The sequence below is a fragment of the Dicentrarchus labrax genome, unplaced genomic scaffold (assembly GCF_905237075.1).
Source record: "Dicentrarchus labrax unplaced genomic scaffold, dlabrax2021, whole genome shotgun sequence".
Taxonomy (NCBI): Eukaryota; Metazoa; Chordata; class Actinopteri; family Moronidae; genus Dicentrarchus; species Dicentrarchus labrax.
The window spans coordinates 1-22,500 of NW_026136977.1; the positions used below are offsets into that span (position 1 = coordinate 1).

At 38.1% G+C, this 22,500-nt stretch overlaps 1 protein-coding gene and 1 long non-coding RNA gene across 32 annotated transcripts in view; both read right to left on the bottom strand.

The window, feature by feature from the left end:
• Positions 1-2,604: 2,604 nt before the first annotated feature.
• Positions 2,605-8,403, bottom strand: LOC127360937 (H-2 class II histocompatibility antigen, A-U alpha chain-like). 31 transcript variants are annotated; one of them, XM_051395459.1, is made up of 7 exons: positions 8,304-8,403; positions 8,163-8,232; positions 8,015-8,040; positions 7,889-7,970; positions 7,532-7,780; positions 3,605-3,889; positions 2,605-3,267 (listed from the first exon to the last, which is right to left on the bottom strand). In XM_051395459.1, exons 4-7 carry the CDS (start codon positions 7,950-7,952, stop codon positions 3,146-3,148), a joined length of 720 nt encoding a protein of 239 aa, XP_051251419.1. In that variant the 5' UTR covers positions 7,953-7,970; positions 8,015-8,040; positions 8,163-8,232; positions 8,304-8,403; the 3' UTR covers positions 2,605-3,145. The 31 variants fall into 31 exon arrangements, with proteins under 31 accessions (XP_051251419.1, XP_051251413.1, XP_051251404.1 ...); XM_051395453.1 differs by having other exon boundaries at positions 8,137-8,232; XM_051395444.1 differs by having other exon boundaries at positions 8,015-8,084; positions 8,137-8,232.
• An 8,291-nt stretch (positions 8,404-16,694) lies between these two features.
• The window catches only part of LOC127360940 (uncharacterized), a 6,838-nt gene continuing 1,032 nt past the window's right edge, over positions 16,695-22,500 (bottom strand). Inside the window, exons 1-2 of the long non-coding RNA XR_007883975.1 lie at positions 21,582-22,500; positions 16,695-18,353 (exon numbers count right to left, since the gene is read on the bottom strand). The exon at positions 21,582-22,500 is cut by the window's right edge and continues 1,032 nt beyond it. This is a non-coding gene — a long non-coding RNA (uncharacterized LOC127360940). The remainder of the gene's footprint in view (positions 18,354-21,581) is intronic.

The following is a 22,500-nucleotide window of genomic DNA, read 5'->3' on the forward strand; positions in this document are numbered from 1 at the left end:
AGTTTGAATATTTGTCCTTTGCTGCATGTCACATCCCCCCTCTCTCTCTCTCTCTCTCTCTCTCTCTCTCTCTCTCCCATGATTTCCTGTCTCGTAACTGTCAAATAAAGGTGTCTGCTGGATCCTCCTCTGGGTGTGGCTGGTCAGCTGTGGGAATACACAGATATCTGAGAAATCTGAGACATCAATAGGCTGGAGGCTCTGCCCACACACACACACACACACACACACACATATACAGTATATATTTATTTTCTTACACTCACACAATCATACATACATACATGTGTGTGTGTGTGTGTGTGTGTGTGTGTGTGTGTGTGTAGTTATGTATTATGTACATTTTTTTATTGTTCTTCTGTCTTTTACAACTGTTTTAACTGGTCCGTGTATGTTTTGGTCATTGGATTTTCCTTTCAGAAACGGGGATTAAAAACAGAAAACGAGTGGTTATTTGATTTTCGTTTTAAAATACAAAGATTAAAATTGAAATACAAGGCGTTTTTCTTCTTCATGGTCAGAAAGGGATGAGCGAAATTAAAAAAAATATTAGATTTTTATTTTCTATTTCATATAACAAAAAATAAAATCACTAGAAAACAGAAACAGAAAAAAGTCCTGTTGTTTCATATTCTGAGACCGGATGTTGTCATTAACAGGACGGTGCTGTGGAGAAGAAACAGTAGACTAGTAGACTGCGGTCAATCCAGCCGTGAGTCCGATCTCCGTGGTCAAATCAGCCGCACTTAAATTTAGAGTGTACAAGTATTCTCAGCATTATGGTAAATGCAGAGAAACAGCGTATTTACTTCCGGTTTTCAAAATAAAGGTATTTAGAGCTGTAAGCTATAATTAAAATATGTTACATTAAAGTGTTTTATGCGCCCCTGATGAATAAAAAAACACTTTATATCAAGTATCTTTACTGCACCAGTGTGGAGAAATGCCAAAATAAAAGTCTCATATTTATGCCTCCAGAGACTGCATATTTGACCAAATTTGAGCTACTGTAAAAACATATTGCTCAGTGTTTCCTGGCTACTGATGGTATATTTGACTTTTACACATATGAGATTACAAACATACTTAATATCAAGCATTTCTACTGTACCAATTTGGAGAAATTCAACAATAAAAGTCCATATTTGTACCTCCAAGTGGTATTTTCATATATTTGAGGTACTGTAAAAACACTTTGCTCAATAATTCCTGGCTACTGATGTTATATTTGACTTCTACACATCTAAGACTACAAGTATACTTAATATCAAGCATTTTTACTGTACCAATGTGAAGAAATTGAAGAATAAAAGTCCATATTTATACTTCCAGATTCCATATTTTCTTATATTTGAGCTACTGTAAAAATGTAAACTGTATGTGGAACCACCTGCAACAGCTGTCACACTGAATAATATAAAAATAATATGTGAGGAAGAGACAGTAGGTACAATGGTGTTTTGAAGTTAAAACTAATTATTTTTCCCTTTTACCTACAAATGGACACAGCAGAGCAGCAAAATAAGAAGAATGTGGACTGGCATTGCATTTTGTGTGAAAAGTAAACAAATTAGAATTGTGTAGGATTTTGTGTTTAGTGTTTATATTATCAAGATGTTATTAAACATTTGTGTGAAATTTTGTCATGATTACTGCAGCATTATTGAAGTATAATGAAAATGCTTCACCCATAGCCTGGAAATATTGAGCAATACCGTCCTGTTAATGACAACATCCGGTCTCAGAATATGAAACAACAGGCCTTTTTTCCGTTTCTGTTTTCTAGTGATTTTATTTTTTGTTATATGAAATAGAAAATGAAAATCGAATCATTTTTTAAAATTTCGCTCATCCCTTTTTGACCATGAAAAAGAAAAAAAAGCCTTGTATTTCAATTTTAATTTTTGTATTTTAAAACGTTTTCTGTTTTTAATACCCGTTTCTGAAAGGAAAATATAATGACCAAAACATACACGGACCTGATCAGCTGTCATCATTGATTGACAGCATTTCTCTTGTTTCTTGTGTTGACGAACTTGACCAACTACCTATCAGATCTGGGGTGGCCAATGAGCTTTCAGAACTGCCATTGTTTTCACATAGAGCAGGTCTAGACCGAACTCTTTAAAACATTAATTACAGAGACCCAACAGTACCACCATGAGCAAGACCTTGGAGACAAGGGCAAGGAAACACTGCCTGTTAAAAGGCAGAAACCTAGGACAGATCCTCCGGCTCTAGGTGGGTGGTCGTCTGTCTCGACCAGTTGGGGTGAGAGAGAGAGAGAGAGAGAGAGAGAGACAGAGAGAGCGAGAGAGAGAGTGAGAGAGACAGAGAGAGAGCGAGAGAGAGAGACAGAGCAAGAGAGAGAGACAGAGAGAGAGAGACAGACAGAGAGAGAGAGAGTAATACGAGGTTCTGCTGTGACGCTAACGATGTGGATCAGAAACGTTTTATTATCTGGGTTTGACTCCACACACTCTACCTATTTCTATCAGAAACAAAGACAACCTGCTGGTTTTTATAAACTGACTGTGGTTAATGTCAGTCAGATTCATTTATTACTGTTAATAATCAATAATCAATAATCAACAACAGGACACATTCATGTTTATTCCTTTATTACAGTAAATTCCTACAATGATTGATTCTCCATCAGGTTATTGATCACATTAGACAGTGGCAGATAAAGAAGATTAAAGTGATTATTGGACAGAAGCTGTGCAGTGAATCATCAAACAGCAGTTAGTAAATCAACGTATGTGAGCACTCACTATTGATCAATCAATCAATCAATATACAGCAAAGACTATATGTTAAAGACCTGAGGCCTGGACACGAAGCAGGTTGACTGAATGTGGCTGTCCCTGCTTTCAGATCACACTTATTGATCTATTATTATTGATGTTGGACATTAAACTCATTGATTACTGTGTGTTTCTACTGACAGTGAACTCATCATCCATCAGACTACTGATCAATAAAGTCTGTAACCTCCTGATCAATCAATTTCAATCTGAACAGAACTGATCACAGAACAGCTGCTGACACTGACGTTATCAGAAAATACAGATGTGATCCAGAAAACTCAGAAAACCTGATCCTTAGAAAAAGCCCCTTATATGACATCATCAGCCCCAACCAATCAGCTGCACTCGTTTCCTTTGATGAGGAAGAAGGTTCCAGCAGCGACACCGAGCAGACCGACAGTCAGACCGAGTCCACAGAACACTGCAGGTCCAATACTGGGTTCAGGCTTCTCCACATCTGGAGACAGAAAGACACAAACATTAACACACTGCAGGTCCAATACTGGGTTCAGGCTTCTCCACATCTGGAGACAGAAAGACACAAACATTAACACACTGCAGGTCCAATACTGGGTTCAGGCTTCTCCACATCTGGAGACACAAACATTAATGCAGCTACACCTCCACATCTGGAGACAGAAACATTAACACACTGCAGCTACACCTCCACATCTGGAGACAGAAACATTAACCTACTGATGTTACACCTCCACATCTGGAGACAGATGTGTACCTTGGTCAGTTAGTAAAGTGTCTGTTTGTATTTTGAGTGAATTTAAATAAAGTTGTCTCACCCCAGAATCGGGTCAGTGGGTCTTTCAGAGACAGATGTTTCACTGAACAGCTGTACATGTCTCCCAGCTGTGGGATGAACTCCAGTCTGGACGTCTGGGTGAAGGTGGTGTCTTTGTTCAGGTAGGGAACATTGATGCTGGTTCCTTCAGTCACGTTCTTTCCGTTCTTGGTCCAGTAGACCTTTACAGGAGCAGGATAGAAACCAGTCACATGACAGATGAGGGTGTTCTTCTCTCCGAGCTCCACGTCGTCTCTGGTGTAGATCATCGGACTGGAAGGAGGATCTGTACAGAAACAGAGATCATATTAAGGTTTAATGTTATAATTAGTGTCATCAGTAAAGAAATATTATTTCCAGTATTTGTTTAATTAAAGTAATCAACAGATTAGGTGCCCGGTTAGCTCAATGGGAGCTGGCGACCCATGTACTGAGGCTGAGTCCTTGCTGCAGCGGCCCAGGGTTCAAATCCGACCTGCGGCCCTTTGCTGTGTGTCATCCTCTCTCTCTCTGCCCCCCCTTTCCTGTCTGTCTTCAACTGTCACTATATAAAGGCAATAAAAGCCCCAAAAATATATAAAAAAAGTAATCAACAGATTAAATGAAGATTTATCGAAACATCCTGCTCTATTTGAAACGTGTCCTGAGATAACTTCTGTTATGAATTGGTGCTATACAAATAAAACTGAATTGAATTGATCTGGCTGGAACATGATACAGGCAGCCAGTACAGTGTCTACAGCAGTGGATGTGATCCAGTTTCCTAGTTTTACTTCAGACTCTGAACTAGCTGTAGCTTTCTGAAGCATCAGTAAGTATTTCAGTATCTCTCTGACTTAAAAATGTAAAAATGTTTTTCTTTCTCTGCTTTGGGTCCTACAAGAATCTCTTTTCATTTAGCTGTAAAAGGTTTGGACCCATTCATACATTTCCTTCTTTCCAATCTCTCTCTCCTGTAGTGTGCATGAGGCAGAGTGAGCTCAGCTCTGTAATGGTAGATTCAGTTTCTTTGTTTCAGCCACTGCAGATGCCCAACCTCCCCCTTCCTAACACAAGATGCCAGGTCCTTTTGTGTTTTGTAGATTGTGATGTCTGGACTTGGCTTTGCAAGAATGCAAGATCCTGCAGGACACCTCATATGTAAAACACACCAGTAGGGGGTCTGCCCCGATGTCTGCAGTGGGCAGAGGGGTGTGGAAGCACTTCCTGGAGGGCCAGACCCCTACAGCAGACCAAGGGGTGTGAAAGAGGTGGTCCTCAGGTATAAATGTTTAGATCTCCCCATGTTCGGGGCTTTTCTTCATCTTTGACCGCTCATGTGTTGATTGACCTTTTCTTTGCAAAGAAAATAAAACTGTCGGCCAACAGAAGTTCTCTATTTCATTCTTCACCAGCAGCAGAGAAATTTCCACAACAGCTGCTCTTAATAACACGAGCTCACCTGAAAACATGATCTATGAAATTTTAGATGGTCTCTAAAATACTGACAAGATCTGCCTCCCAAATTCCCCGTCTTTCTACAAAATTGAGATGCATGTTAAGATGTTTTTAGTAAGATAATTCATTAAGAACTTAAAGCAACTTATTCCAGTGGAAATGTCAAAATATATCATAAAGAATCAGAATAGATCAGAAAATATCAGAATATATCAGCATATATAATCCCATGACAGTATAAAAAGTGAGCTCCTCTGAAATGCAATAGTTCACTCACTGGTGGAGTGTGTGACCTCTGCCTGTCTCTAACACACAGATACACACAGAGACCCTTGCTGTGAGACAGCAGTGGACGGAGGCTAAAAGTCTGGTTTCACTTCACTAGTTGCTGTGTGTGTCTATATATATATATCTGTGTGTTTATATATGTGTATGTAGGTATATTGGACATGAATTGTCTCAGTAGAGAGAAGATCTGCTCTTTAAATGTATTGTTTAAAAACTGACGAAGAGGTTTTAGTGCACTGTGGGTCATGTGCAGTTTGTAATACATTAACTAGCTAATCAAACCAACCACCATTCAGAACTAACTAACCTGAGCAACCAAAACCCCCAGAAGAACCGGATAAACACTCTTCTAACAAATAGTAGCCAATATTACTGAGATTATCATTATTATTCCCCATCGTTGTGGCTGTTCATCATCTTCATCATCTTTATCACCTTCATCAGTCATTTCTATTAGTATAGTTGCTGCTGTGCACCTTTGTCCCTCTCTCTACCAGAGAGGGAAGACAAGCTTTGACCATGTGCAGCCTCGCTGTTGATAGACTGAGCTCCCAATGGGACAGAGGTCACGTAAAGACAGAGCTACACTTCCTCACCTCATATCCAAAATATACATGTGTAAGAGAGAAACACTTCTCAGTTAGAACCAAATACAGCAGGAACTGCCCTATTTACTGGGAGAAATACACACATGGGAAATGACACAATTCATGCTATTGGACATTTTCCTCATACTGTAAACATCTATTAAAATCTATTATTATATAAACAATGTGAGAACAGACAGAGAGAAACTGCCCAAATGTGACTATTGCTGTAATGAAACACAACTGTTTTATTTGAATTGTTATCATTATGATTGTACATATGAGCCAACCTGTAGCCCTACAATGAGCTAGTTCTTACAACCTGACCAATGATGATAATTCAATTAAAAATATATTTTACTAACATACCCTGGTTATATCACTTTGTTAGTTATTTGTACCTCCAAGTGGCATCTTTTCTTATATTTGAGCTATTGTAAAAACACATTGCTCAATAATTAATCAATAAACACTTTAATGTAACATATTTTATTTTAAATGTAGGTTCGAATTATAGCTTACTGTTCTTAATACCTTTATTTTGAAAACCGGAAGTGAATATGTTGTAAATTTAAGTGCGGCTGATTTGACCACGGAGATCGGAGTAAAGGCTGACCGCAGTTATCATATCAGTTGTTATCTCGAGATCTCGAATTAATTATATCGTTATCTCGGGAAAACGGAGGAAATCAAATGTATGAATGCATGGCCCTCTAGGGCTTCCGTAGAAAGGAACTATATCAGTACAGTCTATTTTACTGACGCACACAGAGTTTGTGTTTTCTGATATTTTCTGAATTTTATTTTTAAATTGTGAATCTTTGTTTCTTATTAATCTTTAAGTTCTTTAAGGTTTGGTCAATATTGTGTTTGTGGGTTGTTTGTTTCCAACTTTAAAAACTAGATCAGCAGCTGCTTCAGTGTTTAAATGAACGAGTGATGGAGGAAGAGAGAGACATTACAATAGTGCAGGGAAACAAAGGAGGAATAAAGAAAAGCTTTCAGTAAGAGAGAGCGAGCTAATGTACAGTTATTATTATTAATATGAAATATACAATAAGTCAGGTGTTAACACTTCATTTAAATAGACTGGAGGAAATATGTCTGAGTGATGGGTTTATAAATTAAAGAAAATCTGTGTTAATAAAAAGTATATATATATTATATAATGTTTATATGGAGGACAGACTGATTATAAATATATATATCAATGTATTCTACAGTAATGAGTTATATTATTATATAATGTCATTAACACTGATTATATATATATATCAGTGTATTCTACAGTAATGAGTTATATTATTATATAATGTCATTAACACTGATTATAAATATATATATCAATGTATTCTACAGTAATGAGTTATATTATTATATAATGTCATTAACACTGATTATAAATATATATATCAATGTATTCTACAGTAATGAGTTATATTATTATATAATGTCATTAACACTGATTATAAATATATATATCAATGTATTCTACAGTAATGAGTTCTATTATTATATAATGTCATTAACACTGATTATAAATATATATATCAATGTATTCTACAGTAATGAGTTATATTATTACAGACAGACAGAATAATAAAGTTTGTCTTTACCGGACTTCAGTGGGTCTTTGTAGGCTTTACGTGATAATTCCAGGTTGAATTTGCAGACCTGTTGATCAGCCTCAGCTTGTTGATAAGCTCCAGGGTCAGGGTAGCTAATATGATCTATGAAGTTGGGTTGAGGCTCCACTCCTTTCTTGTTGATGAAGTCTGCGTACCACATCTCTTCACCATCCAGACCGTACATCTTCTCTCCATCAGAGTCTGAACAGCCAGTGATACTAATGTCCTTATGAAGAACTGAAGATAGAAACAGATCATTGATTGATTGATTGATCTGTCTGTCTGTCTGTCTGTTACTGTCTGTCTGTCTGTCTGTTACTGTCTGTCTGTCTGTCAGAAACTTACCGTCAGCAGACACACAGGAGAACCAGAGAACCAGAACCAGAACCATCATCATCATCATCTTCATCTTCAGCTCTCCGTAGACCTGAACCAGTCTGACTCTCTGAACCCGTCTGACTCTCTGTAGACCTGAACCCGTCTGACTCTCCGTAGACCTGAACCAGTCTGACTCTCTGAACCCGTCTCACTCTCTGTAGACCTGAACCCGTCTGACTCTCTGTAGTCCTGAACCCGTCTGACTCTCGGTAGACCTGAACCCGTCTGACTCTCTGTAGACCTGAACCCGTCTGACTCTCTGAACCCGTCTGACTCTCTGTAGTCCTGAACCCGTCTGACTCTCTGTAGTCCTGAACCAGTCTGACTCTCTGAACCCCGTCTGACTCTCTGTAGTCCTGAACCCGTCTGACTCTCTGTAGACCTGAACCAGTCTGACTCTCTGTAGTCCTGAACCCGTCTGACTCTCTGTAGACCTGAACCCGTCTGAGACTGTGAACTGGTCTGAGGACTGACAGAGACTCTCTAACAGCCAATCAGAGAGCAGAGATCATATGATGTCATCAGTAACCAGGTAGAGACAGACTGCTGCTGACAGCTGGAGATCTTCCTGATAATCAATAATCATACTAATAATATACTATCAATAACCAATAATATATTATCAATAACTAATAATATATTACCAATAACTAATAATATATTATCAATAACTAATAATATATTATCAATAACCAATAATATATTATCAATAACTAATAATATATTACCAATAACTAATAATATATTATCAATAACCAATCATATATTACCAATAAACAACAATACATTATCAATAACTAATAATATATTACCAATAACCAATGATAAGTCCTTTCACAATAAAGTTCATTGTTGAACAGTTAAATATGAAACTGTGTTTAATACTGAGAGATTTTCAAAATAAAGTTTTTATGTTATTTTATTTCAACACAAAAACTTAAAAAACTAATTTATAATTATAATTATTAATAAAGTCTGTTAGTGTAATAGATTACTATATACTGTAGTGGAGTACTTTATACTGTAATAGAGTACTTTATACTGTAATAGAGTACATTATACTGTAATGGAGTTCTTCATACTGTAGTGGAGTACTTTATACTGTAATAGAGTACTTTATACTGTAATAGAGTACATTATACTGTAATGGAGTTCTTCATACTGTAGTGGAGTACTTTATACTGTAATAGAGTACTTTATACTGTAATGAATTACTTTATACTGTAATGGAGTACTTTATACTGTACTAGAGTACATTGTACTGTAATAAAGTACTTTATACTGTAATAGAGTGCTTTATACGGTAATAGAGTACTTTATACTGTAATGGATTACTTTATACCGTAGTGGAGTACTTTATACTCTAATGGAAGTACTTTATACTGTAATAGAGTACTTTATACTGTAATGGAGTACTGTAGTGGAGTACTTTATACTGTAGTGGAGTACTGTAGTGGAGTACTTTATACTGTAATGGAGTACTTTATACTGTAGTGGAGTACATTATACTGTAATAGAGTACTTTATACTGTAGTGGAGTACTTTATACTGTAATGGAGTACTTTTTACTGTAATGGAAGTACATTATACTGTAATAGAGTACTTTATACTGTAGTATTAGTACTGTTACTATAATGGAGTACTTTTTAATGTAATGGAAGCACTTTATACTGTAGTGTAGTACTTAATACTGTAGTATTAGTACTTTTTACTGTAATGGAGTACTTTTTAATGTAATGGAGTACTTTATACTGTAGTGGAGTACTTTATACTGTAATGGAGTACTGTAGTGGAGTACTTTATACTGTAGTTGAGTACTGTAGTGGAGTACTTTATACTGTAATAGAGTACTTTATACTGTAGTGGAGTATATTATACTGTTATAGAATACTTTATACCGTAGTGGAGTACTTTATACTGTAATGGAAGTACATTATACTGTAGTATTAGTACTGTTACTATAATGGAGTACATTATACTGTAATGGAGTACTTTATACTGTAGTATTAGTACTTATACTGTAATGGAGTACTTTATACTGTAGTGGAGTACATTATACTGTAATAGAATACTTTATACCGTAGTGGAGTACTTTATACTGTAATAGAGTACTTTGTACTGTAATGGAGTACCTTATACTGTAATGGAGTACTTTATACTGTGGTATTAGTACTTTATACTGTAATGGAGTACTTTATACTATAGTATTAGTACTTTTTACTGTAATGGAGTACTTTACACTGTACTGGAGTATTTTATACTATAATGGAGTACTTTATACTGTAATGGAGTACTTTATACTGAGGTATTAGTACTGTTACTGTAATGGAGTACTCTTTACAGTAATGGAGTACTTCATACTGTAGTGGAGTACTTTATACTGTAGTATTAGTACTTATACTGTAATGGAGTACTTTATACTGTAGTGGAGTACATTATACTGTAATAGAATACTTTATACCGTAGTGGAGTACTTTATACTGTAATAGAGTACTTTATACTGTAATGGAGTACTTTATACTGTAATGGAGTACTTTATACTGTGGTATTAGTACTTTATACTGTAATAGAGTACTTTATGCGGTAGTGGAGTACTTTATACTATAATGGAGTACTTATACTGTAATAGAGTACTTTATACTGTAATAGAGTACTTTATACTGTAATAGAGTACTTTATGCGGTAGTGGAGTACTTTATACTGTAATAGAGTACTTTATACTGTAATAGAGTACTTTATACTAGAGGACGTAGAGACACTTTACTGTTTATATCTGTCTGCTGCTCAACTGAGAGACAGACAGCGCCCACTGTACGTCGGTGAGACAGGTAGAGAGGGTGAAAACCTTTAAATCAGAAAGGACCTCACCTGGTCTCAACACACCCACCAGCTCCTGAAGAAAGCCCAGCAGAGGCTTTACTTCCTAAGAAGACTGAGGACATTTCTGCATGTCAACCAAGATCCACAGCAACTTCTACAGATGTACAGTGGAGAGCATCATCATCAGCTCAGTGACAGTGTGGCAGCTGCACTGCTCAGGACAGGAAGGCTCTCCAGCATGTAATAAAAACTCTGGAGCAGCCTTCCCATCACTACAGGACATCTACACAACCAGGGTCATCAGGAGGGCCCACAACATCATAAAGGACAATCCCCACAACACAGCCACAGTCTGCAGTCAGGGAGGAGCTACAGGAGTGTGAAAGACTCTGAACTGATAATGATCCTCAATAAATCAATAAATCAATATCACTGTTTTATAACATCAACAGTCGAAAACGTCACAAAGAAAGTATTATATACTAATTATATATATATTATATATAAATATACTAATATTTATGTTTATGTTTTATTTGAATGTTTTCCAGAAGCTGCTCACTGTCCTCTGAGCAATGCATTGTGGGACAATAAAGTCCATGGACAGTATATTAAATATGTACTAACAGAACTAAACACATGTGAGTGTAAGAGTGAAGGAAGTGTATGATTTAATATTCATATATTGTGTGTGGTGTGTTTAAGTTCAGTGTTCTTCAATAATAAAAGAATCAGTAGAAAGAAAGCAGACTCAGTTTCTCTGATTCCTGTGAGAACAGTTTGTTCTTTCTGCTCCACCAAAACCAGGCTGACCACACGATGCCTTCAGGTGTCTCTGTACAACGGGACTTTACCATGTTCACCTCTGACACTGACCATGTAACTGTTAATACAGGGAGACTGAGTTTTCCTGCAGCACCTGAACGCAGCAGCAGGTCTGAGGAAAGTCCCCACTCTTTACTTTCACTTCCTGTTTGTCAGCAGCCAATCAGAGACAGAGCTGCTGATGACTCATCAGTTACCTGGAGCAGCAGGTGGTTGTTGGACAGCAGAGAGGAGGAGGAGGTGACCTTTGACCCCCTGAAGTCTGTCAGCAGCAACCCCCCCCAGGATTAGCGCCGGGCTTTAAAGGCATACTATGCAGTTTTCCGGTTTTGTCAAACAGCTCCCCCTAGAGTCGCTGCGGAGAACTTGTATTTAACGTTAACTGTCATAAATACCACTCACCAGAGCCGTCTCTTTATACGGCTCTGTGTCTCTGCACTCACAACCTGATCCCCCCCCGTATACTGGTACATGTTCAGTAGGATGGAAGCGTCGGACATCGAGCAGACAAAGATAGACTCCGAAGATGTCTACTGACCAGGTAACGTCTTCCATTGAGGCTGCTTCTTATGTCGCTGATATGTGACGTCGCGCTGTAAAGCGATTCATGATTCTCACGAGATTTGGCGGGACGCCACCTTTCAGTCTTGCATTGCTGGTTCTGCCAGCGGCGTCCCTCTCCAGCTTTGCTATGGTGATGATTTGCTATACTACGAGTTCGTTTACCATCGAAATGACTTCGAAGCTGTTATATTAAGGTAAAAATCTTGCAGTGTGCCTTTAATGTGACATAGTGGGCGAGCGGCGTAATGACAGCAGTGGCGTCCGTCACATGATGCACACTGACTCTACCCGACAGAGTTTCACTGTCAGCTTGGATCCATTGGGTCCAATAACGTTTGAACGTCTGAAAGATTCTCACCATTAAATCCTTTTATCTCTATTAGTTCAATTCAGTTTTATTTGTATAGCACCAATTCATAACAGAAGTTATCTCAGGACACTTTTCAAATAGAGCAGGTCTAGACTGAACTCTTTAACATTAATTACAGAGACCCAACAGTACCACCATGAGCAAGCACTTGGAGACAAGGGCAAGGAAACACTTCCTGTTAAAAGGCAGAAACCTAGGACAGATCCTCCGGCTCTAGGTGGGTGGTCGTCTGTCTCGACCAGTTGGGGTGAGAGAGAGAGAGAGAGACACACACACACACAGACACAGACACACACACACACACACACACACAGACAGACAGACAGACAGCAACAACAGTATTGTGTAACACCCCTTTAAACAATAATAGGTGGCAATACTACTCTAGATAATGGACCAGTAGGTTCGACTGCTGGAGCACAGTGAAATGCTTAAATCAAGCTCAGAGGCAAGAGGTTGAACTCTGGAACATGCCGACTTTTTGTATTAAAGAAAATAATAATACATACAAAATCACGAACAATGGGACCACTCACACTGATAACACTGGTTGTGTTAAATCACAAAAAAAAAAAGTATCACATTTGCAATTGCTCAGTTTCACATTAATTATCAAAATCTTAATTCTAAACTGAATTTAAGATTACTTTTGTACAATTCACTTTTCTCTATCTAAATCAAATTCAATTATATAACATGGCCAAAAGAACAATCAATTTTGCATCCAACCAATACTCTTCAGGAAAATATCCTGCCACTCAGTTCTCAGTTCCACACGATGAAGTCAAAAAGTCAAGTCAAGTCAGAGTCATAAGGGGGAATGTGTGTGTGTGTGTGTGTGTGTGTGTGTTGATCTGGGGGGCTGAATGTGAGAATGTTTTGCAGCAGTCGGCCCACCACCCACAGTGTGGCAGAATTAGGATACGTTCAAGTAGCCACTGGTAGTATCTGGTGATACTGTTTCACTTTCACTTTTGATCCAGGTGGGAAGGCTTGCCATCAACGTCGCTGGAAGATCCAGATCCAGGGAACAAACAACCAAAAAAAACCCTGACCTGTCGACAGACAGTGGTCCGTGTATGTTTTGGTCATTGGATTTTCCTTTCAGAAACGGGTATTAAAAAAGAGAAAACGAGTGGTTATTTGATTTTCGTTTTAAAATACAAAAATTAAAATTGAAATACAAGGCGTTTTTCTTTTTCATGGTCAAAGGGGGATGAGCGAAATTTAAAAAATGATTCGATTTTCATTTTCTATTTCATATAACAAAAAATAAAATCACTAGAAAACAGAAACGGAAAAAAGGCCTGTTTTTTCATATTCTGAGACCGGATGTTGTCATTTACAGGACGGTGCTGTGGAGAAGAAACAGTAGAGCAGTAGACTGCGGTCAATCCAGTCGTGAGTCCGATCTCCGTGGTCAAATCAGCCGCACTTAAATTTACAGTGTACAAGTATTCTCAGCATTATGGTAAATGCGGAGAAACAGTGTGTTTACTTCTGGTTTTCAAAATAAAGGTATTTAGAACAGTAAGCTATAATTCGAACCTACATTTAATATAAAATTTGTTACATTAAAGTGTTTTATGCGCCCCTGATGAATAAAAAACACTTTATATCAAGTATCTTTACTGCACCAGTGTGGAGAAATGCCAAAATAAAAGTCTCATATTTATGCCTCCAGAGATTGCATATTTGACCATATTTGAGGTACTGTAAAAACATATTGCTCAGTGTTTCCTGGCTACTGATGGTATATTTGACTTTTGCACATATGAGACTACAAGTATACTTAATATCAAGCATTTTTATTGTACCAATTTGGAGAAATTCAACAATAAAAGTCCATATTTGTACCTCCAAGTGGTATTTTCATATATTTTGAGCTACTTTAAAAACAATAATTCCTGGCTATGGATGGTATATCTTACTTCTACACATCTAAGACTACAAGCATACTTAATATCAAGCATTTCTACTGCACCAATGTGGAGAAATTTAAGAATAAAAGGTGGTTCCACTGTGTGTGGAACCAACTGCAACAGCTGTCACGCGAATCTGTAAAAGGGAAAAATAATATATGAGGAAGAGACAGTAGGTACAATGGTGTTTTGAAGTTAAAACTAATTCTTTTTCCCTTTTACAGATTCAGTGTGACAGCTGTAGAGCTGCAAAATAAGACGATTTTTGTCATGATTACTGCATCATTATTGAAGTAACGTTATAATGAAAATGCTTCAACCATAGCCTGGAAATATTGAGCACTGGTGCAGTAAAGATACTTGATATAACGTGTTTTTTATCCATCAGAGGCGCATGAAACACTTTAATGTAACATATTTTATTTTAAATGTAGGTTCGAATGATAGCTTACTGTTCTTAATACCTTTATTTTGAAAACCGGAAGTAAATACGCTGTTTCTCCGCATTTACCATAATGCTGAGAATACTTGTACACTGTAAATTTAAGTGCGGCTGATTTGACCACGGATATCGGACTCACGGCTGGATTGACCGCAGTCTACTAGCCTACTGTTTCTTCTCCCACAGCACCGTCCTGTAAATGACAACATCCGGTCTCAGAATATGAAACAACAGGACTTTTTCTGTTTCTGTTTTCTAGTGATTTTATTTTTTGTTATATGAAATAGAAAATGAAAATCGAATCATTTTTTAAATTTCGCTCATCCCCCTTTGACCATGAAAAGAAAAACGCCTTGTATTTCAATTTTAATTTTTGTATTTTAAAACGAAAATCAAATAACCACTCGTTTTCTCTTTTTTAATACCCGTTTCTGAAAGGAAAATCCAATGACCAAAACATACACGGACCAGACAGTGTCCATTACACACAAAATATTAAAATCACAGTGTAAGCTTTCCACTTTGCTAGGTCCTGTAACCTTTCATTTTAACATTAACTGCATATAAAAAACAAAGTTGCAACAGCACAATATAATAGTCAATATGGATAATCCATAATGTAAAATAACTTCCCTTTTTGTAAATAAAATAGCTTCTCACAGCTTACAGTAAGCAAATAAGTGCATAAAAGGTCCGTGTATGTTTTGGTCATTGGATGTTCCTTTCAGAAACGGGGATTAAAAACAGAAAACGAGTGGTTATTTGATTTTCGTTTTATATACAAAAATTAAAATTGAAATACAAGGCGTTTTTCTTTTTCATGGTCAGAAAGGGATGCGCGAAATTAAAAAAATTATTCGATTTTCATTTTCTATTTCATATAACAAAAAATAAAATCACTAGAAAACAGAAACAGAAAAAAGTCCTGTTGTTTCATATTCTGAGACCGGATGTTGTCATTAACAGGACGGTGCTGTGGAGAAGAAACAGTAGGCTAGTAGACTGCGGTCAATCCAGCCGTGAGTCCGATCTTGTGGTCAAATCAGCCGCACTTAAATTTAGAGTGTACAAGTATTCTCAGCATTATGGTAAATGCGGAGAAACAGCGTATTTATTTCCGGTTTTCAAAATAAAGGTATTTAGAGCCGTAAGCTATAATTAAAATATGTTACATTAAAGTGTTTTATGCGCCCCTGATGAATAAAAAAACACTTTATATCAAGTATCTTTACTGCACCAGTGTGGAGAAATGCCAAAATAAAAGTCTCATATTTATGCCTCCAGAGATTGCATATTTGACCATATTTGAGCTACTGTAAAAACATATTGCTCAGTGTTTCCTGGCTACTGATATATTTGACTTTTACACATCTGAGACTACAAACATACTTAATATCAAGCATTTTTACTGTACCAATTTGGAGAAATTCAACAATAAAAGTCCATATTTGTACCTCCAAGAGGCATATTTTCATATATTTGAGCTACTGTAAAAACACTTTGCTCAATAATTCCTGGCTATAGATGGTATATCTTACTTCTACACATCTTAGTAATTATTATTATCAAATCAATCATCAAATAATAATAATAATCAAAAATAATATATGAGGAAGAGACAGTAGGTACAATGGTGTTTTAATCATGTTTAGTCTTTATATTATCATTTATATTAACAACAAGATGTTATTAAACATTTGTGTGAAATTTTGTCATGATTACTGCAGCATTATTGAAGTATAATGAAAATGCTTCACCCATAGCCTGGAAATATTGAGCAATATGTTTTTACAGTAGCTCAAAAATATAAGAAAATATGGAATCTGGAAGTATAAATATGGGACATTTATTCTTCAATTTCTCCAAATTTGTACAGTAGAAATGCTTGATATTAAGTATGTTTGTAATCTCATATGTGTAAAAGTCAAATATACCATCAGTAGCCAGGAAACACTGAGCAATATGTTTTTACAGTACCTCAAATATGGTCAAATATGCAATGAAACACTTTAATGTAAAATATTTTATTTTAAATGTAGGTTCGCATTATAGCTTACTGTTCTAAATACCTTTATTTTGAAAACCGGTAAGTAAAGTAAAGTACAGACAATGTACGGACAAAGCACGGACAAAGTACGGACAATGTACGGACAAAGTACGGACAAAGTACGGACAAAGCACGGACAAAGTACGGACAAAGTACGGACAAAGTACGGACAATGTACGGACAAAGCACGGACAATGTACGGACAAAGCACGGACAAAGTACGGACAAAGTACGGACAAAGTACGGACAATGTACGGACAAAGTACGGACAAAGTACGGACAAAGTACGGACAAAGTACGGACAATGTACGGACAAAGTACGGACAAAGTACGGACAATGTACGGACAAAGTACGGACAAAGTACGGACAATGTACGGACAAAGTACGGACAAAGCACGGACAATGTACGGACAATGTACGGACAAAGCACGGACAATGTACGGACAATGTACGGACAAAGCACGGACAATGTACGGACAAAGTACGGACAATGTACGGACAAAGTAAGGACAAAGTACGGACAATGTACGGACAAAGTACGGACAAAGTACGGACAAAGTACGGACAAAGTACGGACAAAGCACGGACAATGTACGGACAATGTACGGACAAAGCGCACAAAGGAGACACAGTCAAAGCTACAACTATTAGTTCAAGCTACTAGCGCTGCGGCTAGCGACTGTGCTAATGCCCGTATTAACACTAGTTCTTTCACTAGTACTTCACTAAAACAACAACGGACTTCCGTAAACGAAGAGTAAACCATATGTTTTCGGGTTTTCTTCAGTTTTTGCCGTCCAATCTTTCGACTCTCTTCTCAATATCGGCCGCTCACTCTCGCTCCTCTCTTCATACAGACGGCGGGAACTCTCTGCATCCAAGTCACTGATTGGTCAACACTGGCTTGTCAATCTCTTCACAGATATCAAAGATCCTCTTATTTAGGTGATACTCATTACTCTGAGTGAAAATAAATTGACAATAGTCTTAATTAATTTATCTTTTTTTTTTTCCCTTCTTCTCTCATTCTGGAACTCACTCTGTTATGTGGGTTACAATTGGTAATGGCAATCTAGCAGGACCATGGCAGGAGGCTCCACCAGGATCCATGAGAACCTGCGAGACGAGAAAGCACAAGAACTCCGGGGAAGAAGTGGAGTTAGTAACATGCATTAATGGAACATGAATGAGTGCAGAAAGAGAGAGGAAGAGAGGAGCTCAGTGCACCATGGGAAATCCCCCGATAGTCTAGGCCTATAGCAGCATAACTAAGGGATGGTTCAGGACTCACCTGATCCAGCCCTAACTATAAGCTTTATCAAAGAGGAATGTCTTAAGCCTACTCTTGAATGTGGTGAGGGTGTCTGCCTCCAGAACCACAACTGGAAGCTGGTTCCACAGGAGAGGAGCTTGGTAACTGAAGGCTCTGGCTCCTGTTCTACTTTTAGAGACTATAGGAACCACAAGTAGCCCAGCATTCAGAGAACGTAGTGTTCTAGTGGGGTAATAGGGTACTATGAGCTCTTTAAGATATGAAGGGGCCTGACCATTAAAGTTAACAAACGGTTAAACTGGAAGTTAGAGGCTCGTCCGGTGGAGGTCTCTGGTCCCGCTGTGGTTACAGAGCATGCTCAGTAGACTTCCACCAGAGGAACCACTGTGACCTTCAGTTCTCTGACCCTCTGAGGGATCGAGTCTCCAGCAGAGCCCAACAAGCTGCTGACGGTGCTTCACTAGACTCATACACTCAACCAGTATTTGTACTTCGAACTACCCGTATTACTGAATACTGCTCGCGCTCTTCACATCACAGTAACACTGGCAGGCCACACAGCAGTTACAGTATTTAGGAGGAAGAGACGGAGCTCCTCAGTGGCTTTACCAAACGCAGTCTGAAGGAGTGCCGTCCCCTCACTGAAAGCTTCAGGAGTTCATGTGAAACAAACAATAAAGCTGTGAACACGACTGGACGACGACCCACCGAGAACACTGAGACACAGAGAACACAGAGAACACAGAGAACACAGAGAACACAGAACACAGAGACACAGAGAACACTGAGACACAGAGAACACAGAGAACACTGAGAACACAGAGAACACTGAGACACAGAGACACAGAGAACACTGAGACACAGAGAACACTGAGAACACAGAGAACACTGAGACACAGAGACACAGAGAACACTGAGACACAGAGAACACTGAGACACAGAGAACACCGAGAACACAGTTTAAAGTCTTTAAAGACGCAGTGTGATATTGGCTGTAGTTTAAAGGGTTAAAGACACAGAGTGATATTGGTTGTAGTTTAAAGTCTTTAAAGACACAGTGATATTGGCTGTAGTTTAAAGACGCAGTGTGATATTGGCTGTAGTTTAAAGACGCAGTGTGATATTGGCTGTAGTTTAAAGACGCAGTGTGATATTGGCTGTAGTCTAAAGATGTAGTGTGATATTGGCTGTAGTTTAAAGTCTTTAAAGACGCAGAGATCAACTGATTGGCAACGACTGGCAGCTCCTTCAAACCTGCTACATGTTAGTTTGAATGTGTAGTTTATCTTTCATTGATGTCTGATGAGGGATCAGCTGCTGCCGTCGGTACGCTCACTCCTTCGTAGACTTTGACCAGACCACCACAGTGGGTGCTGTGGCCCCAAGAGGAGAGGAAGAGAGCCGATAGGGGCCCTGCTGGATAATGTCCCTCTGGACCAGATGGGACAAACAGCAGCACTAACATCAGCAGCAGAATCAAACTGTGGTTGAGTGAGTCAGCAGCGTCTCTGTTCAGCACTTTGTTGTTTAGTTTTCTGTTTTTACCATCAGACGCCTGAACGCAGCGTCTCTGGAAAGTCCCCACTCTTTACTTTCACTTCCTGTTCGTCAGCAGCCAATCAGAGACAGAGCTGCTGATGACTCATCAGTTACCTGGAGCAGCAGGTGGTTGTTGAACAGCAGAGAGAGAGGAGGAGCTCAGACGCCCCCCTACTGGATCAATATCAGATCAACAATAACAATACAGACCATAATATATTTACAACTGAAATCCCACTAAAATATCACCAATACATATAAAGACTATTAAAAACTAAAATCAAACTGTTTGTTTACTTTATTTATAATGTTTCATAAATTCAACACAAATATTTTAAAATAACTTACTGAAAGCAAATAATAAACTAAATATAGAAATAAAGTGTCTTAATATTCTTATTGTTAATAAGTCAGCCAATTAAAAAGCAGCTGCTCACTGTGTCATCTGTTGCTAGGCAGCAGAGCGTTGATGCTCAGCAGCAGTGAAACGCCCCCTGCTGGTTGTTCATCATCATTACAGATATTATAAACCACAGATCAATAAATAAATAATATTCTGTTATTATATCACACTGCAGCTCTGTGATATAATAATACAAAATATAGTTTAATTAATTTATTATTTATTTATTTTAATAATAATAAATGGTTTTATTGAAATAAATCAATACCTGCTGCTTCTGTAATTTATTATTTATTTTTGATGATTATTATAATATTACCTGACTCGGGTTTATGAGAGACTGTGATGTTGCCATGACAACAGTGTGTGGTGTGAAATAAAAGAAGATTTAATAACTTATATCAACATTAAACATTAAAACTAAAGTGCAGGTGAGCTGGCTCCTCCTCTTCCTGTTGCTGACTTCCTGTCAGTGTACAGGTGAGATCAGTGGGTGTTGATGTGCAGACAGGTGAGCTGTAGAGGACGAGTCATCCTCGTCATGAAGTCTCGCTCTCCTCGACTGAACCTCTTCTTCTCTGAAACAAACAGATTTATAAACACTGTTACAGGAAGTCTGGAGACCTTCAAAATAAATGTTAACGCTTTAAAACCTCATGTGTGAACTTTATTGAAAAAAATCCTCTGATTATTGATTGTATATTGATTATGTATTGACTGTTTATTGACTGTATATTGATTACATATTCAATTCAACTCAATTTTATTTGTATAGCGCCAATTCATAACAGAAGTTATCTCAGGACACTTTTCAAATAGAGCAGGTCTAGACCGAACTCTTTATAACATTAATTACAGAGACCCAACAGTACCACCATGAGCAAGACCTTGGAGACAAGGGCAAGGAAACACTGCCTGTTAAAAGGCAGAAACCTAGGACAGATCCTCCGGCTCTAGGTGGGTGGTCGTCTGTCTCGACCAGTTGGGGGGAGAGAGAGAGAGAGAGAGAGAGAGAGAGAGAGAGAGAGAGACAGACACAGACAGACAGACAGGTGCACAGCAACAACAGTATTGGCAATGGCAATCTAGCAGGACCATGGCAGGAGGCTCCACCAGGATCCATGAGAACCTGCAAGACGAGAAAGCACAAGAACTCCGGGGAAGAAGTGAAGTTAGTAACATGCATTAATGGAACATGAATGAGTACAGAAAGAGAGAGGAAGAGAGGAGCTCAGTGCACCATGGGAAATCCCCGATAGTCTAGGCCTATAGCAGCATAACTAAGGGATGGTTCAGGACTCACCTGATCCAGCCCTAACTATAAGCTTTATCAAAGAGGAATGTCTTAAGCCTACTCTTGAATGTGGTGAGGGTGTCTGCCTCCAGAACCACAACTGGAAGCTGGTTCCACAGGAGAGGAGCTTGGTAACTGAAGGCTCTGGCTCCTGTTCTACTTTTTAGAGACTATAGGAACCACAAGTAGCCCAGCATTCAGAGAACGTAGTGTTCTAGTGGGGTAATAGGGTACTATGAGCTCTTTAAGATATGAAGGGGCCTGACCATGAAGAGTGGGCTTTTTAAGAAGGGGTTTAATTACAGCTACTTTAAAGGACTGTGGTACATATCCTGATAATAAAGAAAGATTAATCATATCCAGTAAAGAAGTGCCAATTAAGGGAACAACTTCTTTAAGCAGCCTAGTTGGGATCGGGTCTAATAGACAGGTTGATGGCTTCTATGAAGAAATGATTGAAGTTAACTGATGAAGATCGATAGCAGAAAAACAGTCTAAATATATATCTGAGTTTACATTGACAGAAGTCCCTGAACTTGGAGAGCCACTGATAACTGTTGATGGCAGTTGGTGATTAATTTTTTCTCTAATAGTAATAATTTTATTATAGAAGAAGCTCATGAAGTCATTGCTACTTAAGTTTATGGGGATATGTGGCTCAATAGAGCTGTGACTCTCTGTCAGCCTGGCTACAGTGCTGAAGATGAACCTAGGGTTATTCTTATTTTCTTCTATTAGTGCTGAGTAATAGGCTCCTCTGGCATTACGGAGGGCCTTTCTATAAGTTTTAAGATTATCTTGCCAAATTGAGCGATATTCTGATAATTTGGAAGAGCGCCATTTCCTTTCAGATTTCCTAGCTATTTGTTTTAACTGGCGGGTTTGGTGGTTATACCAAGGTGCTAGTCTCCTATGTTTTAATAATTTCCTTTTTATAGGAGCGATAGAGTCTAATGTTGATTGTAGTGAGCCTGTAGCACTATCAACAAGATTATCAATTTCAGAGAGACTAAAGTTATTATAGGACTTTATGGCATTGAATTAAACACTGAAGGAATATCCTCCTTAAATTTAGCTAC

Coding starts and splice junctions, on each gene's coding strand:
- LOC127360937 (XM_051395459.1), bottom strand. CDS start 7,952: ATGAAGATGATGATGATGATGGTTCTGGTTCTGGTTCTCTGGTTCTCC. Junction 7,781..7,888: donor CTCCTGTGTGTCTGCTGACG/GTAAGTTTCTGA, acceptor TTCTATCTTCAG/TTCTTCATAAGGACATTAGT. Junction 3,890..7,531: donor CAAAGACCCACTGAAGTCCG/GTAAAGACAAAC, acceptor GTTTCTGTACAG/ATCCTCCTTCCAGTCCGATG.